The sequence below is a fragment of the Lonchura striata genome, chromosome 3 (assembly GCF_046129695.1).
Source record: "Lonchura striata isolate bLonStr1 chromosome 3, bLonStr1.mat, whole genome shotgun sequence".
NCBI lineage: Eukaryota > Metazoa > Chordata > Aves > Passeriformes > Estrildidae > Lonchura > Lonchura striata.
This window is the reverse complement of record NC_134605.1, coordinates 10,369,523-10,389,188: the sequence shown is the minus strand read 5'-3', so window position 1 is coordinate 10,389,188 and position 19,666 is coordinate 10,369,523. Positions and strand designations below refer to the sequence as shown.

General features: G+C 35.1%; 1 protein-coding gene across 2 annotated transcripts in view; it reads right to left on the bottom strand.

The window, feature by feature from the left end:
* USH2A (usherin) overlaps positions 1 to 19,666 on the bottom strand; it is a 373,252-nt gene that overhangs the window by 307,868 nt on the left and 45,718 nt on the right. For both annotated transcript variants that reach the window (XM_077781882.1, XM_031504249.2), the window contains 4 exons: positions 17,279 to 17,474; positions 16,386 to 16,516; positions 6,592 to 6,787; positions 2,695 to 3,336 (listed from right to left, as the gene is read on the bottom strand). In XM_077781882.1, coding sequence (XP_077638008.1) covers positions 2,695 to 3,336; positions 6,592 to 6,787; positions 16,386 to 16,516; positions 17,279 to 17,474 — 1,165 coding nt within the window. The remainder of the gene's footprint in view (positions 1 to 2,694; positions 3,337 to 6,591; positions 6,788 to 16,385; positions 16,517 to 17,278; positions 17,475 to 19,666) is intronic.

Sequence of the window (19,666 nt, the reverse complement as noted above, 5' to 3'; positions counted from 1 at the left end):
ACATTTGTCAATCAAATACACTTTTCAAAAGGAAGAATGAAAGTCATAGCAAAGTATTCTGCTTCTTTTTTTAATCATCCTCTTAGCACTTCTCCCATCATATAGAGAAGGAACACATGACCACTTCCTTAGCAGTTTTACATGCTTACCATCTATGGCAGTAATGCTCATTTCTTAACCACGGGCTGGGCTTCAAAATGCACAGCTACCCACAGCAGCAATGTTGTCACAAGACAATTCACATTCTTCTGGCCAAGAGAGGTAGTATGTGTACAAACCCTCAGTACTGGTGCAGACACACATCCTACATCTTTTCTACCTTTTACATCTTTTCCATACTCTGTAGCATTCTATGCAAACCTGTGGTTGTGGAGTAAAGAACTTACAAAACAAAATGCCTTCTTTACAACTTTGCTGCTCTCGTAACAAGATCCAAGACCTGTGTTGAATAGGGTTTTTGTGGCACGAATCTCAGTCAGCAACACAGTTCCAGAATGAAGCAGGGACAAAATGCTCTCAACGATTTGGGGGTTGAAGAGATCCTGTGTTTCAACCACTGCAGCCTCTCAAAAGCAAGTTTCTGTACAAGGTAAAACTGCTTTCATTTCATACTAGAATCAAGTGTTCCTCTCTTTGCATACACCATTAGTTTAACGAACAAATAAATGTACACCAATCCACCAAACTGTTACTAGTATGAAAGCAAACTGGAAAACAGAAGGTCATGGATACAGCCTAACAGATGAAACACATTGCTAAATGCACCAAAAAGAGCTTTAAGAAAAACAATCTCCTTATAAAACAATTTCCAAAAGCTACAACCAGTTTGATCTTTTCTCAATTGGCAACTCTTTCTATATTAAGATTTTGGTAATTTCTGAAAACTTCTCAGATTTTATCAAAGCATATGAAAGATAAGCTACACTGGGATATAATTTTAAATGCCACTTAACTTCTGTCGTAGACTTGAAATGTCTCAACAGATGCAGAAATCCTCAGTATTTTTTCAGGGCTGCCATTATGACCTAATTTGTGTGTGCTTTAATTAGGCTGTGTTGGCTGCAGATACACTTGGAGTACATTTTCTTATACATCTGGAGTACCTTTCCTTATCTTTGTCCCAAGACAAAGCCATAGGACATGTCTACATACTTGAAACCAATTAAAATCTTCTATATTTCTATATAGAAGACTTTTTATACTCTTCCTTGTTTGGGAGAAATGTCTCTTCTGGCACATACTAACAAATAATATTTATATAAAAGTTAGAAATATTAAACATCTAAATGTGTTATCAGTAAAACAGTGAAAATAGCACAGCTCACTTGGCTCTATTTAGAGCAATACAGTGCTTTTACAAAGATAAAAATTTACACTTTCACTTGCAGCAGAGAGGTCAGTGTTCAGCACATACATGCTTAAAGCTATTAGTTAGAAAATTTAAAAATAATACTTTCACAAATACATTTTAAATTATTTCTCTTTTTACCAGGAACTATTGTGGGACTATTCCTCTGAGTGCCATGTAAGCTTTTCTACAAACCAGCCTGTTCACACTATCAATTAAACCTTTTTAAACCATTTAGTTCTGCATAAACCCTGGCCTTTCTTTTCCAAGGACAAGGGCGGTCACTGACTCGGGGAGCCTTGACATCACTCCTCTGCCGATCTCTGATTAAGTGGCTGCTGTAGAGGGTTAGCAGGTCAAATAGCACTGGAGGAGGAACTAAGAAAAACAGAATGCTGCCTTATTTATTAGTATATGTACCTAAAATAATTTAAATGAAAGCATTTTAAAAAATACTTAATGGAGGTTAAGCAGCTTTTTTAACCTCTGTTCAAATTATTGAATGGCATATTAAAACCAATGGAGCTATAATGTACCTTTTAATGTGACCTGCTACTTGAATAAATTGCATATGTATTTAATTTGAACTAAATCTATCTGCTTAATATTATGATGAAGGGTAGGTTAACATTACCTACAGTTTCACTTTACCCACCTACTTTTTAAAACAAAACCATTGAAATATAACCATAGAGCTCACCACTTACAATGAACTTTTAAACTCTGTTTACAAATATAGGACAAAATCTTGAATAAATATGTAGCAAACTGCAAACATCACCTACTTGTAGGGCCAAACTATAAGCATTCCTCGGGCAAGCCAGCACAACCCCAACACAGCAAGGCAGGTGAATGCTTTCTAAGCAGCATGTTTGCCAGCCTCATCAAAGTTTAAGCAACCATCTCTGTGCCTCCTGCCATGCTCAGCTTTATGCATGAAGTGCCCTTCCTGAATAGCATGCATTCTGCCTTCCAAATCCACATTTTTCATTATGAGGATAGCTGCTGTTCATTAGATTATGCCAATTTACCTCTTATTCAGGGACTGGGACGTGATTATTTGTATATTTTCTCGATATCTAGAAGTAGCCTAACCTTATTTTGGACACGTTGAAGCTGCAGTAATAATACAAATGATACAACATCTGAAAATAGAATAAATATTTGGTGGTGATTAGGAAAAGAACGCTTCCTTCTCACTCACACAATTAGAAGAAATGGAAAAATAATTATATGTCAAAGACATGTCAGACATGAAGCTGTCCAAACACATATTAAAAACTGTAGGAAATTATAAGCAAAGTAAAATCTACCACATCAAATTAATTGTCCTCCCAGTTCCTTACCTGGTTTACACTCATCACACCTTCTCCCCTGACGCTGAGGCAGACAGACACACTGCCCAGAAACGTGGTCACAAGCTGTCCCTGCCAACGTGCCCAGAGCATCACAGTGGCAGGGCTGGCAGCCGCGGGCGTTGCTCATGCTGAGGTTGTACGTCTGCAGCATGCACTGACTGCACCGAAGGCCAGTCACACCAGCTTTGCAAGGACACTGTCCTGTCGATTTGTCACAAAGCAGAGAGCCATTTACCGTCCCTGCCTTCTCACAGTTACATGGCAGACAAAGGAAGGCGTGACCTTTCTGCACCCTGTGGTACCCATCCAGGCACTCGTCGCAGCGCCTTCCCCCTACATTTGGTTTGCACGCACATTGCCCCGTCCTCGCGTCGCACACGGTTCCCGAAATGGATCCTGCAGCATCACATTCACAAGCCTTACAACCAGTTACATCCAGCCCATAAAAGTTGTCTATGCAGGTGTCACAGAGAAGCCCTTTCACTTGTTCTTTACAATTGCACTGCCCGGAGAGAGGGTTGCAGAACTGGTTCACTGAGCCGTGGCTGTTGCACCAACAAGGCTCACATCCATCTTCATTAGAATATCTGAGAGCTTTAAATCCAAAATTGCAACTATCACACCTCAGGCCTGGAAAGAGAAAAGGAATTAATAAAAAAATCCAAATCTTTAAAGCTATTAATTTCATTTTTAAAAAGTGTAAGTATACTACAATGAAATAAAAAAAGAAAGGGAGGATTGATTCTTTACCAACATAATTAACAGGAGTGACGAGGCTGCACAAATCAATTGAATAACTATGGCATCCCAAAAATCTGTTTACTTTTCCAATTTGTTTCAGAAGCAATGCATTTCTGCTGGCCTCTTAATACAATTTAAGATACTTCTGCAAGAGATTCTTTGTAACATTTCCAAGACAAAGCACAATTAATCTCTTTGTTCCCCCAGAACAGCACCTGTTGCACAATCAATGCCTATGTGAACTCTTCACCCTATATTGCAGAAATGCAATACACAGAGAATTGCACTAGGCTCACAATCTGTGCTAATAATAGATTTATATATTGTATTAAAAACATTAAATACACACTGGGACAGCACAAGTTAGACTAACTATAACAAATTATTTGCTTAACACCATACTTCAGTTTTATCATTGATTGCATTTATGTTAGTCTTTATTGTTAGTTCTTACTGAAAAGAGAAAATGTTTTCCATAATCCAAAATGAAATATTTTTATCTAAATGTATGATTTAGTTAACTCCTGCAGTACATTAAAATATAAACTGTTTTCTTCATGCTTCATCCTGTAGTTTTATTAGCTTTGTTTTCAAAGTCAATGCTTGCTTTATCCCTGCCCCGAGGGATGGCATTTATACGTTAGTTTATAAAATGTACATTACAAGAAAGCAAACTAGATTATTATATGAAAAATGCAAATTCAGTTATGTATTTTTCCCTTGCAGAGGGAAAATCCTTCACTATGAAGCTATGACTTGATTGTTTCTTATAGGAAAATATAAATACAATCTCCTAGGAAAATACTGTCATCATTTTAAAAATATAAAAAAGCATACAAAAATATACCTAGCAACTTACATGTAGAAAAATACAACTAAAAATGGTAGGGAATGAATTATATATATATGGATAAAAACTCAAAATCTCCAATAGAAGGCGAGTTCCTTTAACAGTGATGAATGACTCACCTAAGGCATATCATTTAATTTCAATAAGGAAAATAAAAAAGGACCACTATTGCTGCAAATTTTAAAAATAACTGTATTGTTAACAAGAATTATGACTCATTTTGAACTATTAAAATTGGTCTACATGGATTCATATCATATCAGTTTTAAAAATATGCGCAGTGCTTATTTGAATATGCCATACATATTCCTGACAGGTAATCTATTCCTAACGATACTGAGGAAGGCCTACAGGGCATCACATTCAATGTTAACAAGTACAGGGGAGTTAGCACGCTTGGCATTTAATTCACATTCTTCTACCTTTTTATTCTAGATGAATGACCTACTTTAATAAAATTATTGGTGCTAATGTATTTTACTGGTGATAGAATCATTAGTAAGATTTAACAGTTGTGTTAACTCTAACAGTTCATGTTTCATAACATTGCAGTCGATAGTTGCATTTTTCTGTTATTGTGTTTGTTTAAATAGATAAAATGGCAACAGACAGATTGCTCTAAAAACCAATTTAAAAATCCAAAGAGGAAACTCCCCTGGTAAAGTTTGCTGCACACGTTTCGATACACAGAAGCTTATTTACAATTGGTTTGGAAAACAAAAAAATAAGATAATCTAGTCTGGAAAGAATTAGGTCTTTACCTTGCAAACAAACACTTGCATAACTACAGGCCCCCATCATAGCTACAGATAAGTACAGAAAGCATAAATCTACACTTTTGTTTTTTTAACAACTATTTCAGTGAAAATAAAAATAATTCTTAATGTTTTCATCAAGGGCAGAAAATGTAATATGCAGATAACCAAATATGTGAGAACCAGACTGTGAATTTCTTGTCTGTCAAACTGCCACCAAATTAAGAAGTGTTTTCACAGGTTCAAACGTAAAATGTGGGCAATGAATATATAATTGTGAATGCTCTGAAGTCCTTTTTCTTGAAAGAAGAGAAAGGGTTTAAGATGCACAGAGATTTTCTATTCTTAGCATCCTTTTCATTTTATACGAAAAATACATCAGTCCACAGGAAAAAGGACTGAAACTGTTCAGGCTTCAATTTGTTTAGAGTTATTTTAATTATTTGTTGTTATTCTACATTTTCTTCTTTCTTCTCATTTCCAAAAGCAACAAAGACAACATTACAAATGAGTCAACATTCAAAAGTGAGGGTATATATAACATCAAATACATTAACATGTACTTGAACATTATTAATGCAACCTAGAACCTGGTTAGGGTGAAGAAAAAATAGATTACTAATTCTGTTAATAACAAAGCAGAAGAGGAATTTTTCTTTTTGAGACATATGTATAGTCTGAGACATGTACAGTTACCATGCAAGGCTCACTTTATCAGGAAATTCTCCTTGCATAATATTCCCATACATCAACATTTCAAAGTGTATTACATATACTGTGTATTTTGGGCACTTGATAAATTTTGTCCTTATGTGGCTGTGGCTCCCCTCAAATATGCTGGAAGTAATAAATTGCTATAATCAAATCTAATTTCTGAAAAATACCTGTGGGAGTAACAAACAAAAAAGCACGTCTTGTAAAAAAAATGATAAATAACACAGAAGGTAGCAGTTTATTATAATCAGCTTGGCATTGAATTACAAAATTAAAATTATGTGGCCCTTGATAACTAACCCTAGCTATGTACATGATCTGTGGAATTATGTTGACTTATTTTGCATTTCATAGAAACAGTTCAAAGAAATATAATAGAAAAAAATTGATAGATTTATCACAAAGGACCCTGTAGCACAGAATATTTTGAAAAAAAATCCATTTATTTTGGTCTATTAAGAAAACTAGCATGGAAACGATTTGCTTAGAACTCATTAAGTATAAAACACGTTGAAAAAGTGCTAATTTCCTAAAAGAAACATCTACGCAGTAAGCAAATTACATTATTTCTGTGACTTATTAGTATGGAGCTATGTAAGCTAACGTAGCTATGCCATAAAGAAACTTCTAAAGGGTTGATTAAACTAAGCTTCAAGCTGTAGTTTGATAGAATTATTAAATTAATAATTTTTCAACAGTTAATTTCATTCATTTTTGCAATCTGCCTTCAGCAAAGAAGCTTTCTACACCTTTCATTTAGAAACCAAGGGTTTTATTTCCAGAGAAAACAAGAAAAATGGCTCTGAACTCTTGCATTACACATACCAATAACATTTGCTTTGCACTTGCACTGTCCTGAATTTTGGTGACAGGTAATATCTCCATTGACTGTCCCAGAGGTATTACAGTTACAGGGACTGCAGCCATCAGGGTTTGACTGTTGCAGATTGTAGAATCCTTCCTGGCACTGATTGCATTGTCTGCCAGACACATGTCTCTTACAATTACACAGGCCTCCAATCTAGAAAGATACAAAATATTATAGAATGATGAACATATCTATTTTTAGATTATACATTCATTAGCAACAAGAATGGGAGTATGAGTCGGGGGAGAGAAAATTTGAAATGGAACAGAAAAAAAAAAAAAAGCCTGTGAGCATTTTTTAATTTGTTGAGAGAGAGGAAAAAAGAGAAATATTGAACAGAGTGTAACTATTCAACTTTTAAATAGAGTTTAAAAGTCCTGTTCTTTAAAAATAGAAAATGAAAAGAAGTGAGTAAACAATGCAGCCGTATTTACCATCTGGACAGAAAATCTGCAAAGAATATTTACAAAATTGCATTGTAGACATGGTGACTTCTATTAAAATGAATATGTTTTTCAATCACAGTAAAGAACTATCATCTTCAAAGGTCAGGTTTTCCTTTTTTCTTCTGCCCCTATGCTTATTTATTTTAGTAAAAATGTTAGTTAAATAAGAATGAAGCAAAATTGAACGTTTTCCTTTTTTATTACTCATCCGAAGGTACATTTCCTCTACCTTTACTGAAGGATGTGATACAACTGAAACCCTCTCCCTCTTTTCTTGTTCAGCTGGGATCCAACCATTCCACTTCAGTGGGGATATGTAAAGGTCCTCACCCTATCCCTAAATGTGTAGCATTGCTATTCAGAAGGAGCTAACACATCCTCTCTTATGCCTGGACCATGATCTGGGAGTACCAGTCTCGTATCGTGTGCAAGATTAAAGGGCTCCTGAAAAGCTACCTCAATTTCAGACCTCTGAAAGCCAGGGAAAAACCCCAGTCTCTACATTCATCACTTTGCAATATGGTGGGGAAACTAAGCACGGGGAAAAGGCAACAGCACAGGGATGGATAAATGGAGACATTGGTTAATGCACAACATAAAAACAAACCCAGGGAGTCAAAGCAACACTGAGATGGGGATTGGCAAAAGGTTTGGGATTCACAATCAATGAACAAAGACTAACTTTTTTAACTGAAGTATTCTGGGAAATGCAAAAATAAAAAAACTATGTTATAAAGAATTTTCTTTAGCTCAGCTTACTTTTTTCAGTGCAAATATTTACAAGTATGAAAAAGTACAATAATTCAGAACCAGTATACATCTATGACATCAACCACTGTAGTTCAATGTACTTTCCTTTTAATTAGCTACTGAAACAGAAATTTCTCTTAACAGTTTCCTTTTTCATCTTTAATCCATGAGTCAAGCCAAGTTGAAACAACAGGAGAGACAAAGCTACTGGCAAGTTTCACTTAAATACTATCATCACACCCTCAAATCTAAAATGAAGCTTTAAGCTTTAGTAATACAAAATAGAGTATTTCAACATCTAAAAGTAAATTCTCAGTGCAGGAAATATTGAATAAAAGTTAGAGAAGCATATAGTCCTACCATTTCCTCATAAAAGGAATCTGTAGTCCATAAAATCTCTTTAATATGATTTCTTGATAGAGATTTATTACTGATGTATCAGCCTTATTTTTCAGGAAGATGTCAACATTAAAAAGGCAGGATAACAGCAAGTATGAAAAGAGTTAAAAGACCACAATAGCAGAAAACACAGCAACAAGAATTTTCAATTTAATTCCCTTTTAGACTGGATTTGATCTAGATATTTAGTGTATTATAAGAGACCCAGTCATGCATCACAGCCATTCATCAGAGAATTCGCATGTGAAAAGCAACTCTGAGCTTAATCCTAAATTAAGAAAAATACCCAGTTTAATGCCTAACTGTAAAAGAAACATTTTTGTGCTCATGATTGCAGCAAACCCAGGTTACACAATAGCACTCAACTCATACCCAAAAAAGCCTTTGAAGTTACTCCAAAAGCTACCACAGCAAGGAAAGCATGACATGCAAAATTTCATCTTTAATAAGTGAAAGAAAGATCAAAATTGGATAGCTAAATAAGAGAGGATAACCACCACCAAATTTTAAAACTAGAATAAGGCAGCACAAAAATGCGCATTTAACAAGCAACATGCCTAAAGCATGAAGGAAAAAAAAAACCCTGAATTTCAAAAACAAAGGAAGACTACCAGAAAACCAGGGCAATAAATAATTAAGTGGCATGATTAGCAGATTCAGAGTGGACATTGGAACACTTCACTAAAAGAGAAGTGCAGCATCAGTAACAAGCTATCCAGAGGGGATGTGGAATCTCTATTCCTAGAGGTATCAAGATTTATCCAGACAAAATCATGACTGATTGGATATAGCAGTGACAATTCTGCTTGTAGGAGAGCAGATGACTAACTAGTGTATTTATGATTATGTGTAGCATTCAGGAAAGAGAGCCACAGCAGAGAGGGCAAAGGAAGGCTTCCTCAGCTCTTCACTGTGAAAGAGGTGGTACCTTTTCATATCAGGAATGATTTTTAAGACTGATTTAAAACCAAAGAAGGCAGAAGAAGACTATTTTAGCGAAATCTCATCTGTTGAAAAGTGACTACACATGAGACTAAAGTTCTAGATTAAACAAAATATAACATTACTGAAAAACTTAATAATTGCTTAAATCAACACCAGTAAAAGACTAAAATTACATCATTCTCCTTAAAAGGCTGTAAGAAAGTTCCTGAGAGCTACATTCTAGTAGGCTTTTTTGTATTATTACTCTACATTCTATTAAAAATTAAAATTATATATTGGAAAAGATTGGCACTTTTTTTCCCAAAAGAAAATCATGCTACATGATACTACTGCATTTCTTTAAGTCGGGAACATCTTAATATATCACATACACTGAACCAAAAAGATGATCAAAAACTGAAATTAATTTGTACATCAAGAAATACAAACTTAATACCCAGGGAAAACCAACACTGACTATAGGTAGACAGTGATACATCCAAAATTAGCTATTACCACTCAAGAAAGAAGCTGTTAAAGCTGCTCCATTTCCCTTACAAATAATTTGGAAGCTCTGAAGCAGTTAAAAAGTCAATAGGAATACTGTGATTTTCAATAAAAGAACAGAAAATTACACAGAGAATCTCATTCTGTCATAAAAATGTGTTTTGTATCAACATTTTACATAATTTGTGTATCTGGTTACCCTCTGTAAAATATAAGAGGTCACAAAGTGAGTAGAATAAGGAAAGATACAAATGAAGAGACTAAAGACTTTACAGTTTGGAAATAAAGGACTGAAATAAAGGGAATACGTGGCTACAAAATCATGAGTGTCTTACAGAATGAATACTTTCTTTTTTCTCAAATTATAAAATAGAGCACTAAGGAAGTAAACAAAGTAATTACTTGCTTAAAAAATTTAGTTAGATTAATTCCATATGTGGACACCAAACATGTGGTTACTCAGATGAAAATCCTAAATTTAGCTCAGGTAGCCCTAAACCCATAAATAACTGAAATCTAGAAAAGAACATAATGCTTCTGGAAATCAGAGAAGATGCTGTGCTAGCTTAGTCTCATTTCATTCAGCAGAGCTGTTCTGATCCACAATACCTGGACACCCATGGCTAATTGTGAGCAAAGGGTAGGTATTTCCAGATGCCACAAATGAAATATGTAGATCACTAAATGCTAAAAGAAGCAAAGAATACCAAGATTTTCAGCACAATTTTGTGTCAAGCCATTACAAGGAGCAGTAATTTTCATCACATGCACTTCCAGAAAATGTACATCCCCAAACTTAATCATAACAGGGTAAAAAAATGATGCTGGAAGAACAACTATAACTCTTCAAATGAGAGAGAAATGTCTGGCCAACTAAAAAATTCAAATTTTATCCAGGAGCCAGCCAACAAAACCATTTGCAGTTGTCCCTGTAAAAAATAATATTTGGGCTTAATTTGGGGAGAATTTGATTTAAAAATGAGAAATATAGAAAAACAGTATCTTTAATTTCTCCATACAGAGAAGCACTAAAATAATCTGTGAAATACTTGGCAATGAATACTATTTCAAAGAAGCTGAACAAGCTGATAAATGTTTATAATACTGAAGAAATAGGTATACCACAGGTTATAACATGGAAATCTATATCAAAATGGTGAGAACAAACCATTTCAATAACTACATAAAAATCCAAGTGAATTATGAAGGAAATAGGCTATTTTTGTTATTATTATTATTTCTGTAAATCTAGATTACTCTGGAAACTATGGTATCATTGAAAATATTGGTAGCAATGAATATTTAAAGGTTTTGTTAACCATAATTTCACCAGTTGTTCACTGGAGATATTACTGAAACTCCCCCCGCCTTCTCCAGTTCAAAAGTTATCTGCCATTTAAAGGAAAATACTTCAATTTTCTGTGATCAATGCTGGTTATAGAAGAGCAGAAAAAAAATCTGTTCTGTTACTTATGCCTGAGAAGCCTGGTTCTGACCCAAACAGTCAGCAGACACAAACAGACTATGTATTAACATGACCATCTTAGTACTAAATCACTGATGGAAAATATCTGTCTGGATTGTTCACTCTGAAAATGAACCTGGCCAAGAATTACTACCAAGTGGTGGTGTGTCTTAGGACCTCATAATTACAATTGTTATTTGATACAAAAAAATTTTTGATACTGATGCTGAGTTCACGTGTATCCCTTGTGTCATTTATAATTTAAGTACAAGATACATATTATTCCTATATCCTTAAGTGCAAACAGTTACAAAAGGTATGCCAGCAACCTTCTCCTGTCTAAACTACAGCTGCAGACTCGTCCTTAATCAGGAATCTATCATCTTAAAGTTTCTGAATTTTAGGTATACAGAGCAGTTCACCTGCTTTAGACTCTTGTGATACCACTCTTTAACTGTGGGACACTTAAACACATTACAGCTAGAATGACAAATTCAAAGTGAAGCCTGTTCAGGAATCCTTCTGTTACTAGACTGATACATGAACTTAAAAAGAGATTTAAGCACCCAGGACAAAGGGTGACATATTCCAAAGAATTGCCTTAATTGTTCATCAGAGTACAGCAAACTTCTTAGCCATAGCACTCACCTAGCAGATATTCAACATGTACATATCACAGTATCAGAAATACTATCAGAAATGTAAGTTCTGACTATTTAAACTCTTGTTGGCCATACATACTCTTATATTATAAAATACAATTTCCTGAAACAATCGTTTCCCTTAGCTTTTCTGAAAGTTAAAATCAACTCCTTCTCCTTGGATATGCCTGTAATTTCAAATTGCTATTCTTTGGTATCTGTAATAGAAGCAACATAGTGTCAAAAACATATAATCAGAAAGTCTCTCAAATTCTGGACAATAATGCAATACAAGGCTGGATCTTAATAAACAAAAAAAAACAAGCCGACACTTAGAGGGGTTTTTTCCAATGTTAACCTCTGGTTTTGAAGCCCAAAAACTCCTGGGAAAAAAAAAAAACCAAAACATTTTATAATTGGCCAAGTCATTACTAATTTCAATTCTATACTCTCTACCATAGCAGAAGCACCTTGCCTTGACCCACTGCAAGTTTCAGGGCATTGCAAGACTCAGGGGTATATTTAGGACTGGCATGAAATTCTTTCTGTTCATCCTGCCATCACCAATTTTGCAATTGATTGGTACCAGACTCAACATTCTGCCTTTCTGATATAAATGCTAATCATATATTTCTCACTATCTTTTTACTTGATGCAAATCTGGCAAGGACCCCAGCCTCCAGTTGTCTGCAATCTCAGGAAGGGGGAGCAAGGAGGTTGAGGACTTTTATTTTCTTTCCTTTTCTCCAGTTTAGGAAATGAGAACGGTACCGTGTGCTGGCTCACACACATAGGTTAATGGTCTGACACCAAATACCTGAGAGTATTCTCAGGATGTCGGCTTTGGGAACTGAAAATTGAATAAGCAGCAATAATGAAGTTCCTTGGCACTCCCCTGATATATCTTCTTGTCATCACGTATGATGACTTTCAAAAGTCAGTAGCTTTCTTCTACTTTTGCTCAAAACATAAAGTGAGGCATTTACCCTCTGCCCACAACTCCAACCCTGCTCCAAGGGGTGGGAGCGGACCAAATCCCACAAATAAAACTCTCGCAGAAAACAGCATTTCCACTTTTTAAATTCCATCCAAAATAAAGCCATAGGATTACTTAACATAAAAAAAGCTAATTTTCCCTCATTTTAGCAAGAAGATTAAAGGCCTCCCATTAAGGGAAACTGAGATTCAGAATACACAGTGTTTGATAACCTGATTTTTTTATGGACTCCACTATTCACAATATTTTTCATTGACACATTTGCATTCTTTACATTCCTTATTCTCTCTGGTACATCTGTTGACTTAAATTCCCTTAATGAACTGCTTTAACCTGTGTTCTTTCCTTTGCAACACATATTCAATTTATTTATTTATTGTCAATCACAATAAACAGGTTGAAATCATTGTAGATAGATAAATGAAAATAGGAAGGCTCATCCTAAATTTAGAAAAATAACTAACTCAGAAGTGAAAATATAAATACTATTTTCATTTTGTGCATATATATATATATATATATATATATATCATTTTTTAAAATACATTCATTTTTTTAAATAGAGTCATTTTTTAAAATACAGTATTTAGGGAGTGTGCAGAAAGGTGAAATGTGAAATCTGTTCAGATAGTTACTTGGTAGCACTGGATCTGCTTTCATGCAACTAACATTTTGCTCATTTTCTTGCCTTGGAGTTTTCTTGTAAGATGAGACAATACAGCTGGTACTTTGACAGAAGAATTAAGTCTTTGCAACTCTGAACAATATCCTCTGTAGTAAAATACAGCTCCCTCACAACAAGTACATGATATATATTTATTTGGATGTTAAGGGAAAATTTCTTAAAATCAGCAAAAGCTGAGTAGGATAACTAAAGATAACTACATTCACTGAGACCAGAATGTTATTTCCAAAGACTAGCTAAAGGCAATAGCAGCACTTTCAGGTTTTCCTAAAACAAATGCCCAGGAAAAGAGTGTGTTTCCTCCCAGCATTATATATTACTTACTGTAACAGAATCACAAAAGGACCACAAGCTGCCATGCGTGATAGAATATGTAAGCATTTGTAGAACAGTCTGGGTAAAAAGCAGTACAGGGAAATAAGTAAAGAATTTTGGTATGAGGGACAGAAAACATTAATCTCCAACTAGAGCAAGAATGATCATGTCAGCAGTATTCTGGTAGAACTTTCTCATGTGTGAATTGTTAGGGGGAAAGGAGGAAGGCAGCCAATTCTTTCACTCTCCTAAGGCTCAAGCACCTCTAACAGTTCATCTGGACTTTCTGATTGTTTGAAATATTTCATGACAAATGCTCACAAAGACAATGCAACCATCTTTTCTACACTGACTAAACATCAATAACCAGCACAGTAGTGGACAAATTTTATCAGACTGTAGCAATTCTCATTTGTACTCACCAGTCTCAAAGGAAAGCCCCACTCTGCAAAAATACCTAACAAACTGCTTGTGAGTGCACTGCTACACCATTCCCAAAATTCCACCTGTTACTGTAAGCAATACAGTCACAATTTTGAAGTTTTACTACGTTATTTCACACTTTAAAATACAAAGCCTGTATTTTAAAATACAAAGTCTACACTAAGTGGATGTAATCTACAGAGGTATGAGAAGTGAGCACCGCTGCAAGGGAGAACTGCATGTATTTCTCACCAAGGGCAGAGTGCATAGGTAACAGAAGAGGCATAAAGTTTTCATGATCAGCCCAAAGAACTGAGATGGAGCAACTGTGTTGCAGTCAGCTCTTCTACACATCTTGCAAACTATCAGCATTAATAATACTTCATTTGATGACTGAATGTTCTTTCTGTGTGATTCAATAGATAAGATTGTTTTGTGATTCAATGGCTTCATTTTGGAACTCTGTACCTCTTGGAACTTAGTGACTAAAGTGGCACTTTGCAAAAAGAAAAAAATGTTGATGATCTGAAGAAAGTGATGATTTATGCAGTAAAAGTGTATTCTGCCCCATTTTTGGCAAATCTCCTTGAAAATTATCAATGTGATGTGACAATTAATTTTCATGAGTAGGGTCTTTATTCCTTATTATTCCATCTTCTACAGGTCAAATTTGGAAACACTTCCTCCAATGATGCCTTCCTATTTCATGTAATTCATTTCAGCCTTTAGTCCCCAGTCTTATTAATCTATTCTTTAATGCCTCTCAATCATTTCTCCCTGCTCTGCTCCTACTGCAGCAATTGATGCTTTATTGAGCAATACAGTCTCCCCCATTTTTCCCATTTTATCTCCCTGTTCATACTTTCACAGGCATCATCAACATTCTTGTATATTTAAGTATAAAGCACTGATTTCTGTAAACTACTGTTGCTCTGATCATTCATCACAGTTAAACCTGATTTAGGTTTTAACATTTCACCACAAATCCTGAATACATAAATTAACATTTGCTTTCATTCCTCTTATGGCTTGAAAAATAATCTTAAAATGATACCTGTGTTTTGCAAGCTTTTTTTCCCCACTTCTGTGTTACTGGCAGAGTGTGTTACTTCAGAAGACTGAAAACTATAAAATAATTTCTCTTTAGAATACAGGAGATTATTTTAGAAAACATATTTTGCTGTATTTGCATGTCACACAGAATATGTACCAATGCATGAGTCCTGTGAGGAACACTGAGTCAAACTGGGCACGTATCTGTACCTAATGATGGCAACTGAGGATGAAAGTACAGTAGGATCCACAAGAGTTCACTGTTAAATAAAATTCAGTGACAAGAGACATATGATGAAAAAAGCCAGAGATTACTTTACGAAAAAAAAGTGCTGAAAAAAATGAGCTAGGAAAAGTGGCAACAAACTAAAGTGGTTCTATCACATTTACGCACAAAGTTCTACCTTTACAATAAATTTCAAAACAATTATTTCTTTACCTATTTCTAACAAAATTTAGATTTTGGCAATGGACAGGACATGTGTGAATAGAACACAAACCACAATATATCTTTAGCATGTGTTCAAAATTTTAATCATTTTTCCTGTGTTTTTTTCCAACATGCATGTTTTAAAAGTTGCAGATAGATTTATTATTGGACTAGACAGCTTGCATGACAATGAGGTCCATTGACTTTAAAAGCATAGCTGATGGTGTTCTCTTTTCAGCATCACTTTGTGGGTTTCTTTTATTTTTAATGGACTTCATAAATTAAAAGAGAGATCAATCCTTGTCTTACTATAGGGAAAAGTAGCTTAATTTTAGTTCCATTTCAGGCTGAGCTTATTGCCTGGATTTTCAAAACCTTTTAGGAACTTTAAGACAGTACCAAGACCTTCAAAAACACTCAAAACCTGTTTTAACATTACTGAGTGCAGAGGTAGCATCCCAAAACTACTATTCATACAACATCTTTTATATCTGTTGCTGATCTAGTGACAGGAAAAATCAGTACATTTCAAATTCCTGTCTGTTTTCTCAGCTTACAAATGGCTGATATAAGTCAATTATCATTTTGAAAAGGGTGGACTTCAGCATATTTTTCATACAGACTAGTTACCATCTGAATATACTCTGTAAAATCTTATGGCTGTCTACCCAGCTGATTGAAATGTTTTCTCATTTTTCTCTATTAAAGCTACTTACACTATCACACAAGAGGCTCTTATTTTTGGTGCCTGTTGCGTTACAGTCACAGGGTTTGCAAACATCGATGGCTGAAAGATCTGCACCTGCTTGTCTGTAATGGAAATCCTTGCACAGCTCACAGTTCCTTCCTGCATGAAAGAAAGGTTATGCATTATGGCTTCCAATTCATTAAAATTAGCTGTATAATTCAAAATTAAAGACTATTCCTTTGAGAGAATTCTATAATTTTCAGGACGTCCATTTTAATGCACCTTTCATCTCTACCTGCCAATTTAGTGATCCAGAGCATATGAAACAATGAACCTGTTACAAACTATGTTTTACTCCATTAAACTTCCATCTGTTATATAATACCACACTTATATAAAAGCTGTGCCATGCAAATGCCTATACATTTTTTTTGGGAAAATTGAACCTGAAACTTTTCTTTTTTATCTTTACTAGATAAAGCCAAGAAAACTAAAATAGGCGAGAATTTTTTAAGTATTCAAATCTACTACTTACATTAAATAAAGGTATTTATTCAATAAGCAATAAACTGACATTAGAGAGAAATTTGACAACTGTTAAACTGGTCCAAGAAGATTATATTTTGAATTTAAATGCTTTAGCACATGTAATGGGAATAACCTTGAAACTATATATTTTAATTATTTATTTTATGTGTTTTACATGGAAGTTTTTATACAAGATTGGATTAAATTTTACAGTATTTTCCTATGGCTTAAGAGTTGACACCACTGCTGTTACAGCACAATCTGAGTAGTTTAAAAATACATATACATGAGAATTTATTGGATTCTCAGCCATAGAGCATTACTAATTTCAGCTGACACAAGACTTAGTCAAAAAGGAACTATAAAATAAACAGTCCATTCTCTTTGCCTTACCAGCTGTGCTGTGCTGACAGTTATCACACACTCCACCACCACCTCGGTGGTGTTCCTGAGGAAAAGGATCCATTGCTAAGTCATAGTGGCAGCTTTCTGCATGGCCATAGCACTGACATGGTTTGCAATTATAGGCATGAACTTGGTCACCTGGACGGAAAGGCTTGTCGTTGTACAATGGCAAACAGCGATCGCACTGAAAAGAATCAGAAATAAAAGAAAATGCTGCTTCTTAGACATGAGCATTTCTTCACAAGTTTCCTAATATAGTCTCTATATTTTTTTCTATGTGTTTTCCCCAATTTAAATGTTAATAATATTTGGCTTAGAGAAAAAGTGAGAAAGCACAAAGAGAATTAACAAACCGAACATTTTTATTATTATTTTAACATCTTAAGGTCATTTTAAAAACAGAGAAAAACCAAGGAAAGTGAGCAGAAGAGCAACATTTTAAAAATTTAGATACTCAACACAGGCTAATGTCCTGAGATTCCAATTCACTTAAGCCTTGAAAGATGCAAAATGGTGCTTGCTATGTTTATGGCACAGAAGACAATTCACCTAATTCATCCATCTGGATACATTTTAAACAATATGTGTTCTTGTAGTTATGTTGTAATATCTGTACTTTGTACTACTACCATTTGACCTTGTGAGTGAAACAAAAGAAACTAAAGATACTGCAATCATAATTTCTGTCTTTCAGAAGGAACTTAATGCTTTAAAATAAGTTGCTTCTGTTACATATTTGGGCAACTATTTTCTTTTTTGGTTAACTTCCTTCTTAATCTTGAGAAGCATGTTCATCTTCTTCATGGTTGTTATTCCAAGCAGTATTATAACTATTTGTTATTTTTTAATATGCTATATCACCTATACACTGAGAACTAGGAAATTGTATTGAAGTTTCTAAACTGTTTCACTCACAGCTAGTGCTGGGAAAGGATCATCTGTGTGTAAAACAATCTGAATTTAGAGCCATAAGCTTAAGACAGTCCAAGAATTGCAGACCAGTCAGAAACTATAAAAGCCACTTGGGGGAGAAAGTTAAATCACAAGAATGTATATATTGACATTTAGTTTGAATACACTAAATAAAAAGTAAGCAATAAAATATCAGTAATAACTGCATCTTTTTCTAATCTGTTAAAAACAAACCAAAACCAGAATATTACCACAGTAAGAGAAAAAAGGAGTTTTCAGGATGAAAATTAGCATGGTTTCACTTGAGACCTTGAACTCTGGCCTTTGTTTATCAGAGCAATCGCTGCCTAATTGTGATTATCTTAAATGCACTAAGTGCAATACCTTGACTATAACTCTTCACAAGTTACACAGCTCTAACTTATTCAAGTCCTCCCCTCATTTACATCCATGTCCCCTCTCTCCACATTGAGAAAAATCAACATTACACAGCACCTAACAACACAAGACAAGAGGGTTCATTCAGGCATGGCACAACTTGGGAAGCACAACAAAGAAACAAGCTACTAGCCAAGCTATCCAGCTCATGCAGCTCCCTGCTCCCAGCATGTCTATGGAAATATGTCCTCCTTGAAAGGAAAATTGTGCAGGAATAGCTATCAACCTGCCAGCCCTGAGTTTCCATTTGTGCATGGCCAGCCACACAGCAGCTGAAAGCATTCATCATCTCATTTCAGATTTAATCTTAGATCAGTTACTTATGCACACCTGTGCTTGCACCTATTGTTGAATGACACACAGGCACGAAGGTGTATGAGAGAAAAAGATGGCATCTGATTACAGAGCAAGAAGTCTCTTTGAAACATCTCTTGTGTGACTTTTAAAACTTAGACAAAACTTTTAAAAATCATAGCATAACTAAATTTGTAAAAGACCTTTAAGATCATCAAATTCAACTATTAAACCAGCACAGCCAGGTTCACCACTAAACCACATCTACACACTTTTTAAGATTTCCAGGAACAGTGATTCCATCACTTTCCCTGGGCAGCCTGTTCCAATCCCTGGCAACCCTTTCACTGAAGAATTTTTTCCTAATATCCAATCTAAACTTTCTCTAGCCCAATTGGAGATTATTTCCTCTTGTTCTATCACTTACTACCTGGGAGCAGAGATTGACTCCTCCCCACCTACAACCTCCTTGGCAAAAAAGCAGTCATTCAGAAGTTGGCAGTGAGTGTGAAACGTTTGTTTTTCTAGAAGTTGTCACACCTGCATGCAATAAAAACGGGCACTGGACCCCCACATCACCCTGCTGTTTGTCACACCTCCAGGCCTGAACTTTCAGATTTGGTAGCACTATGATGTACACCTTGCCATCTTCAGGTCTTAATTCACCAAATCTAAACTCTGCATTTATCCAAAGCATAGAAGTTGAGAATTGCAAACCAAGATCTGGGCTTT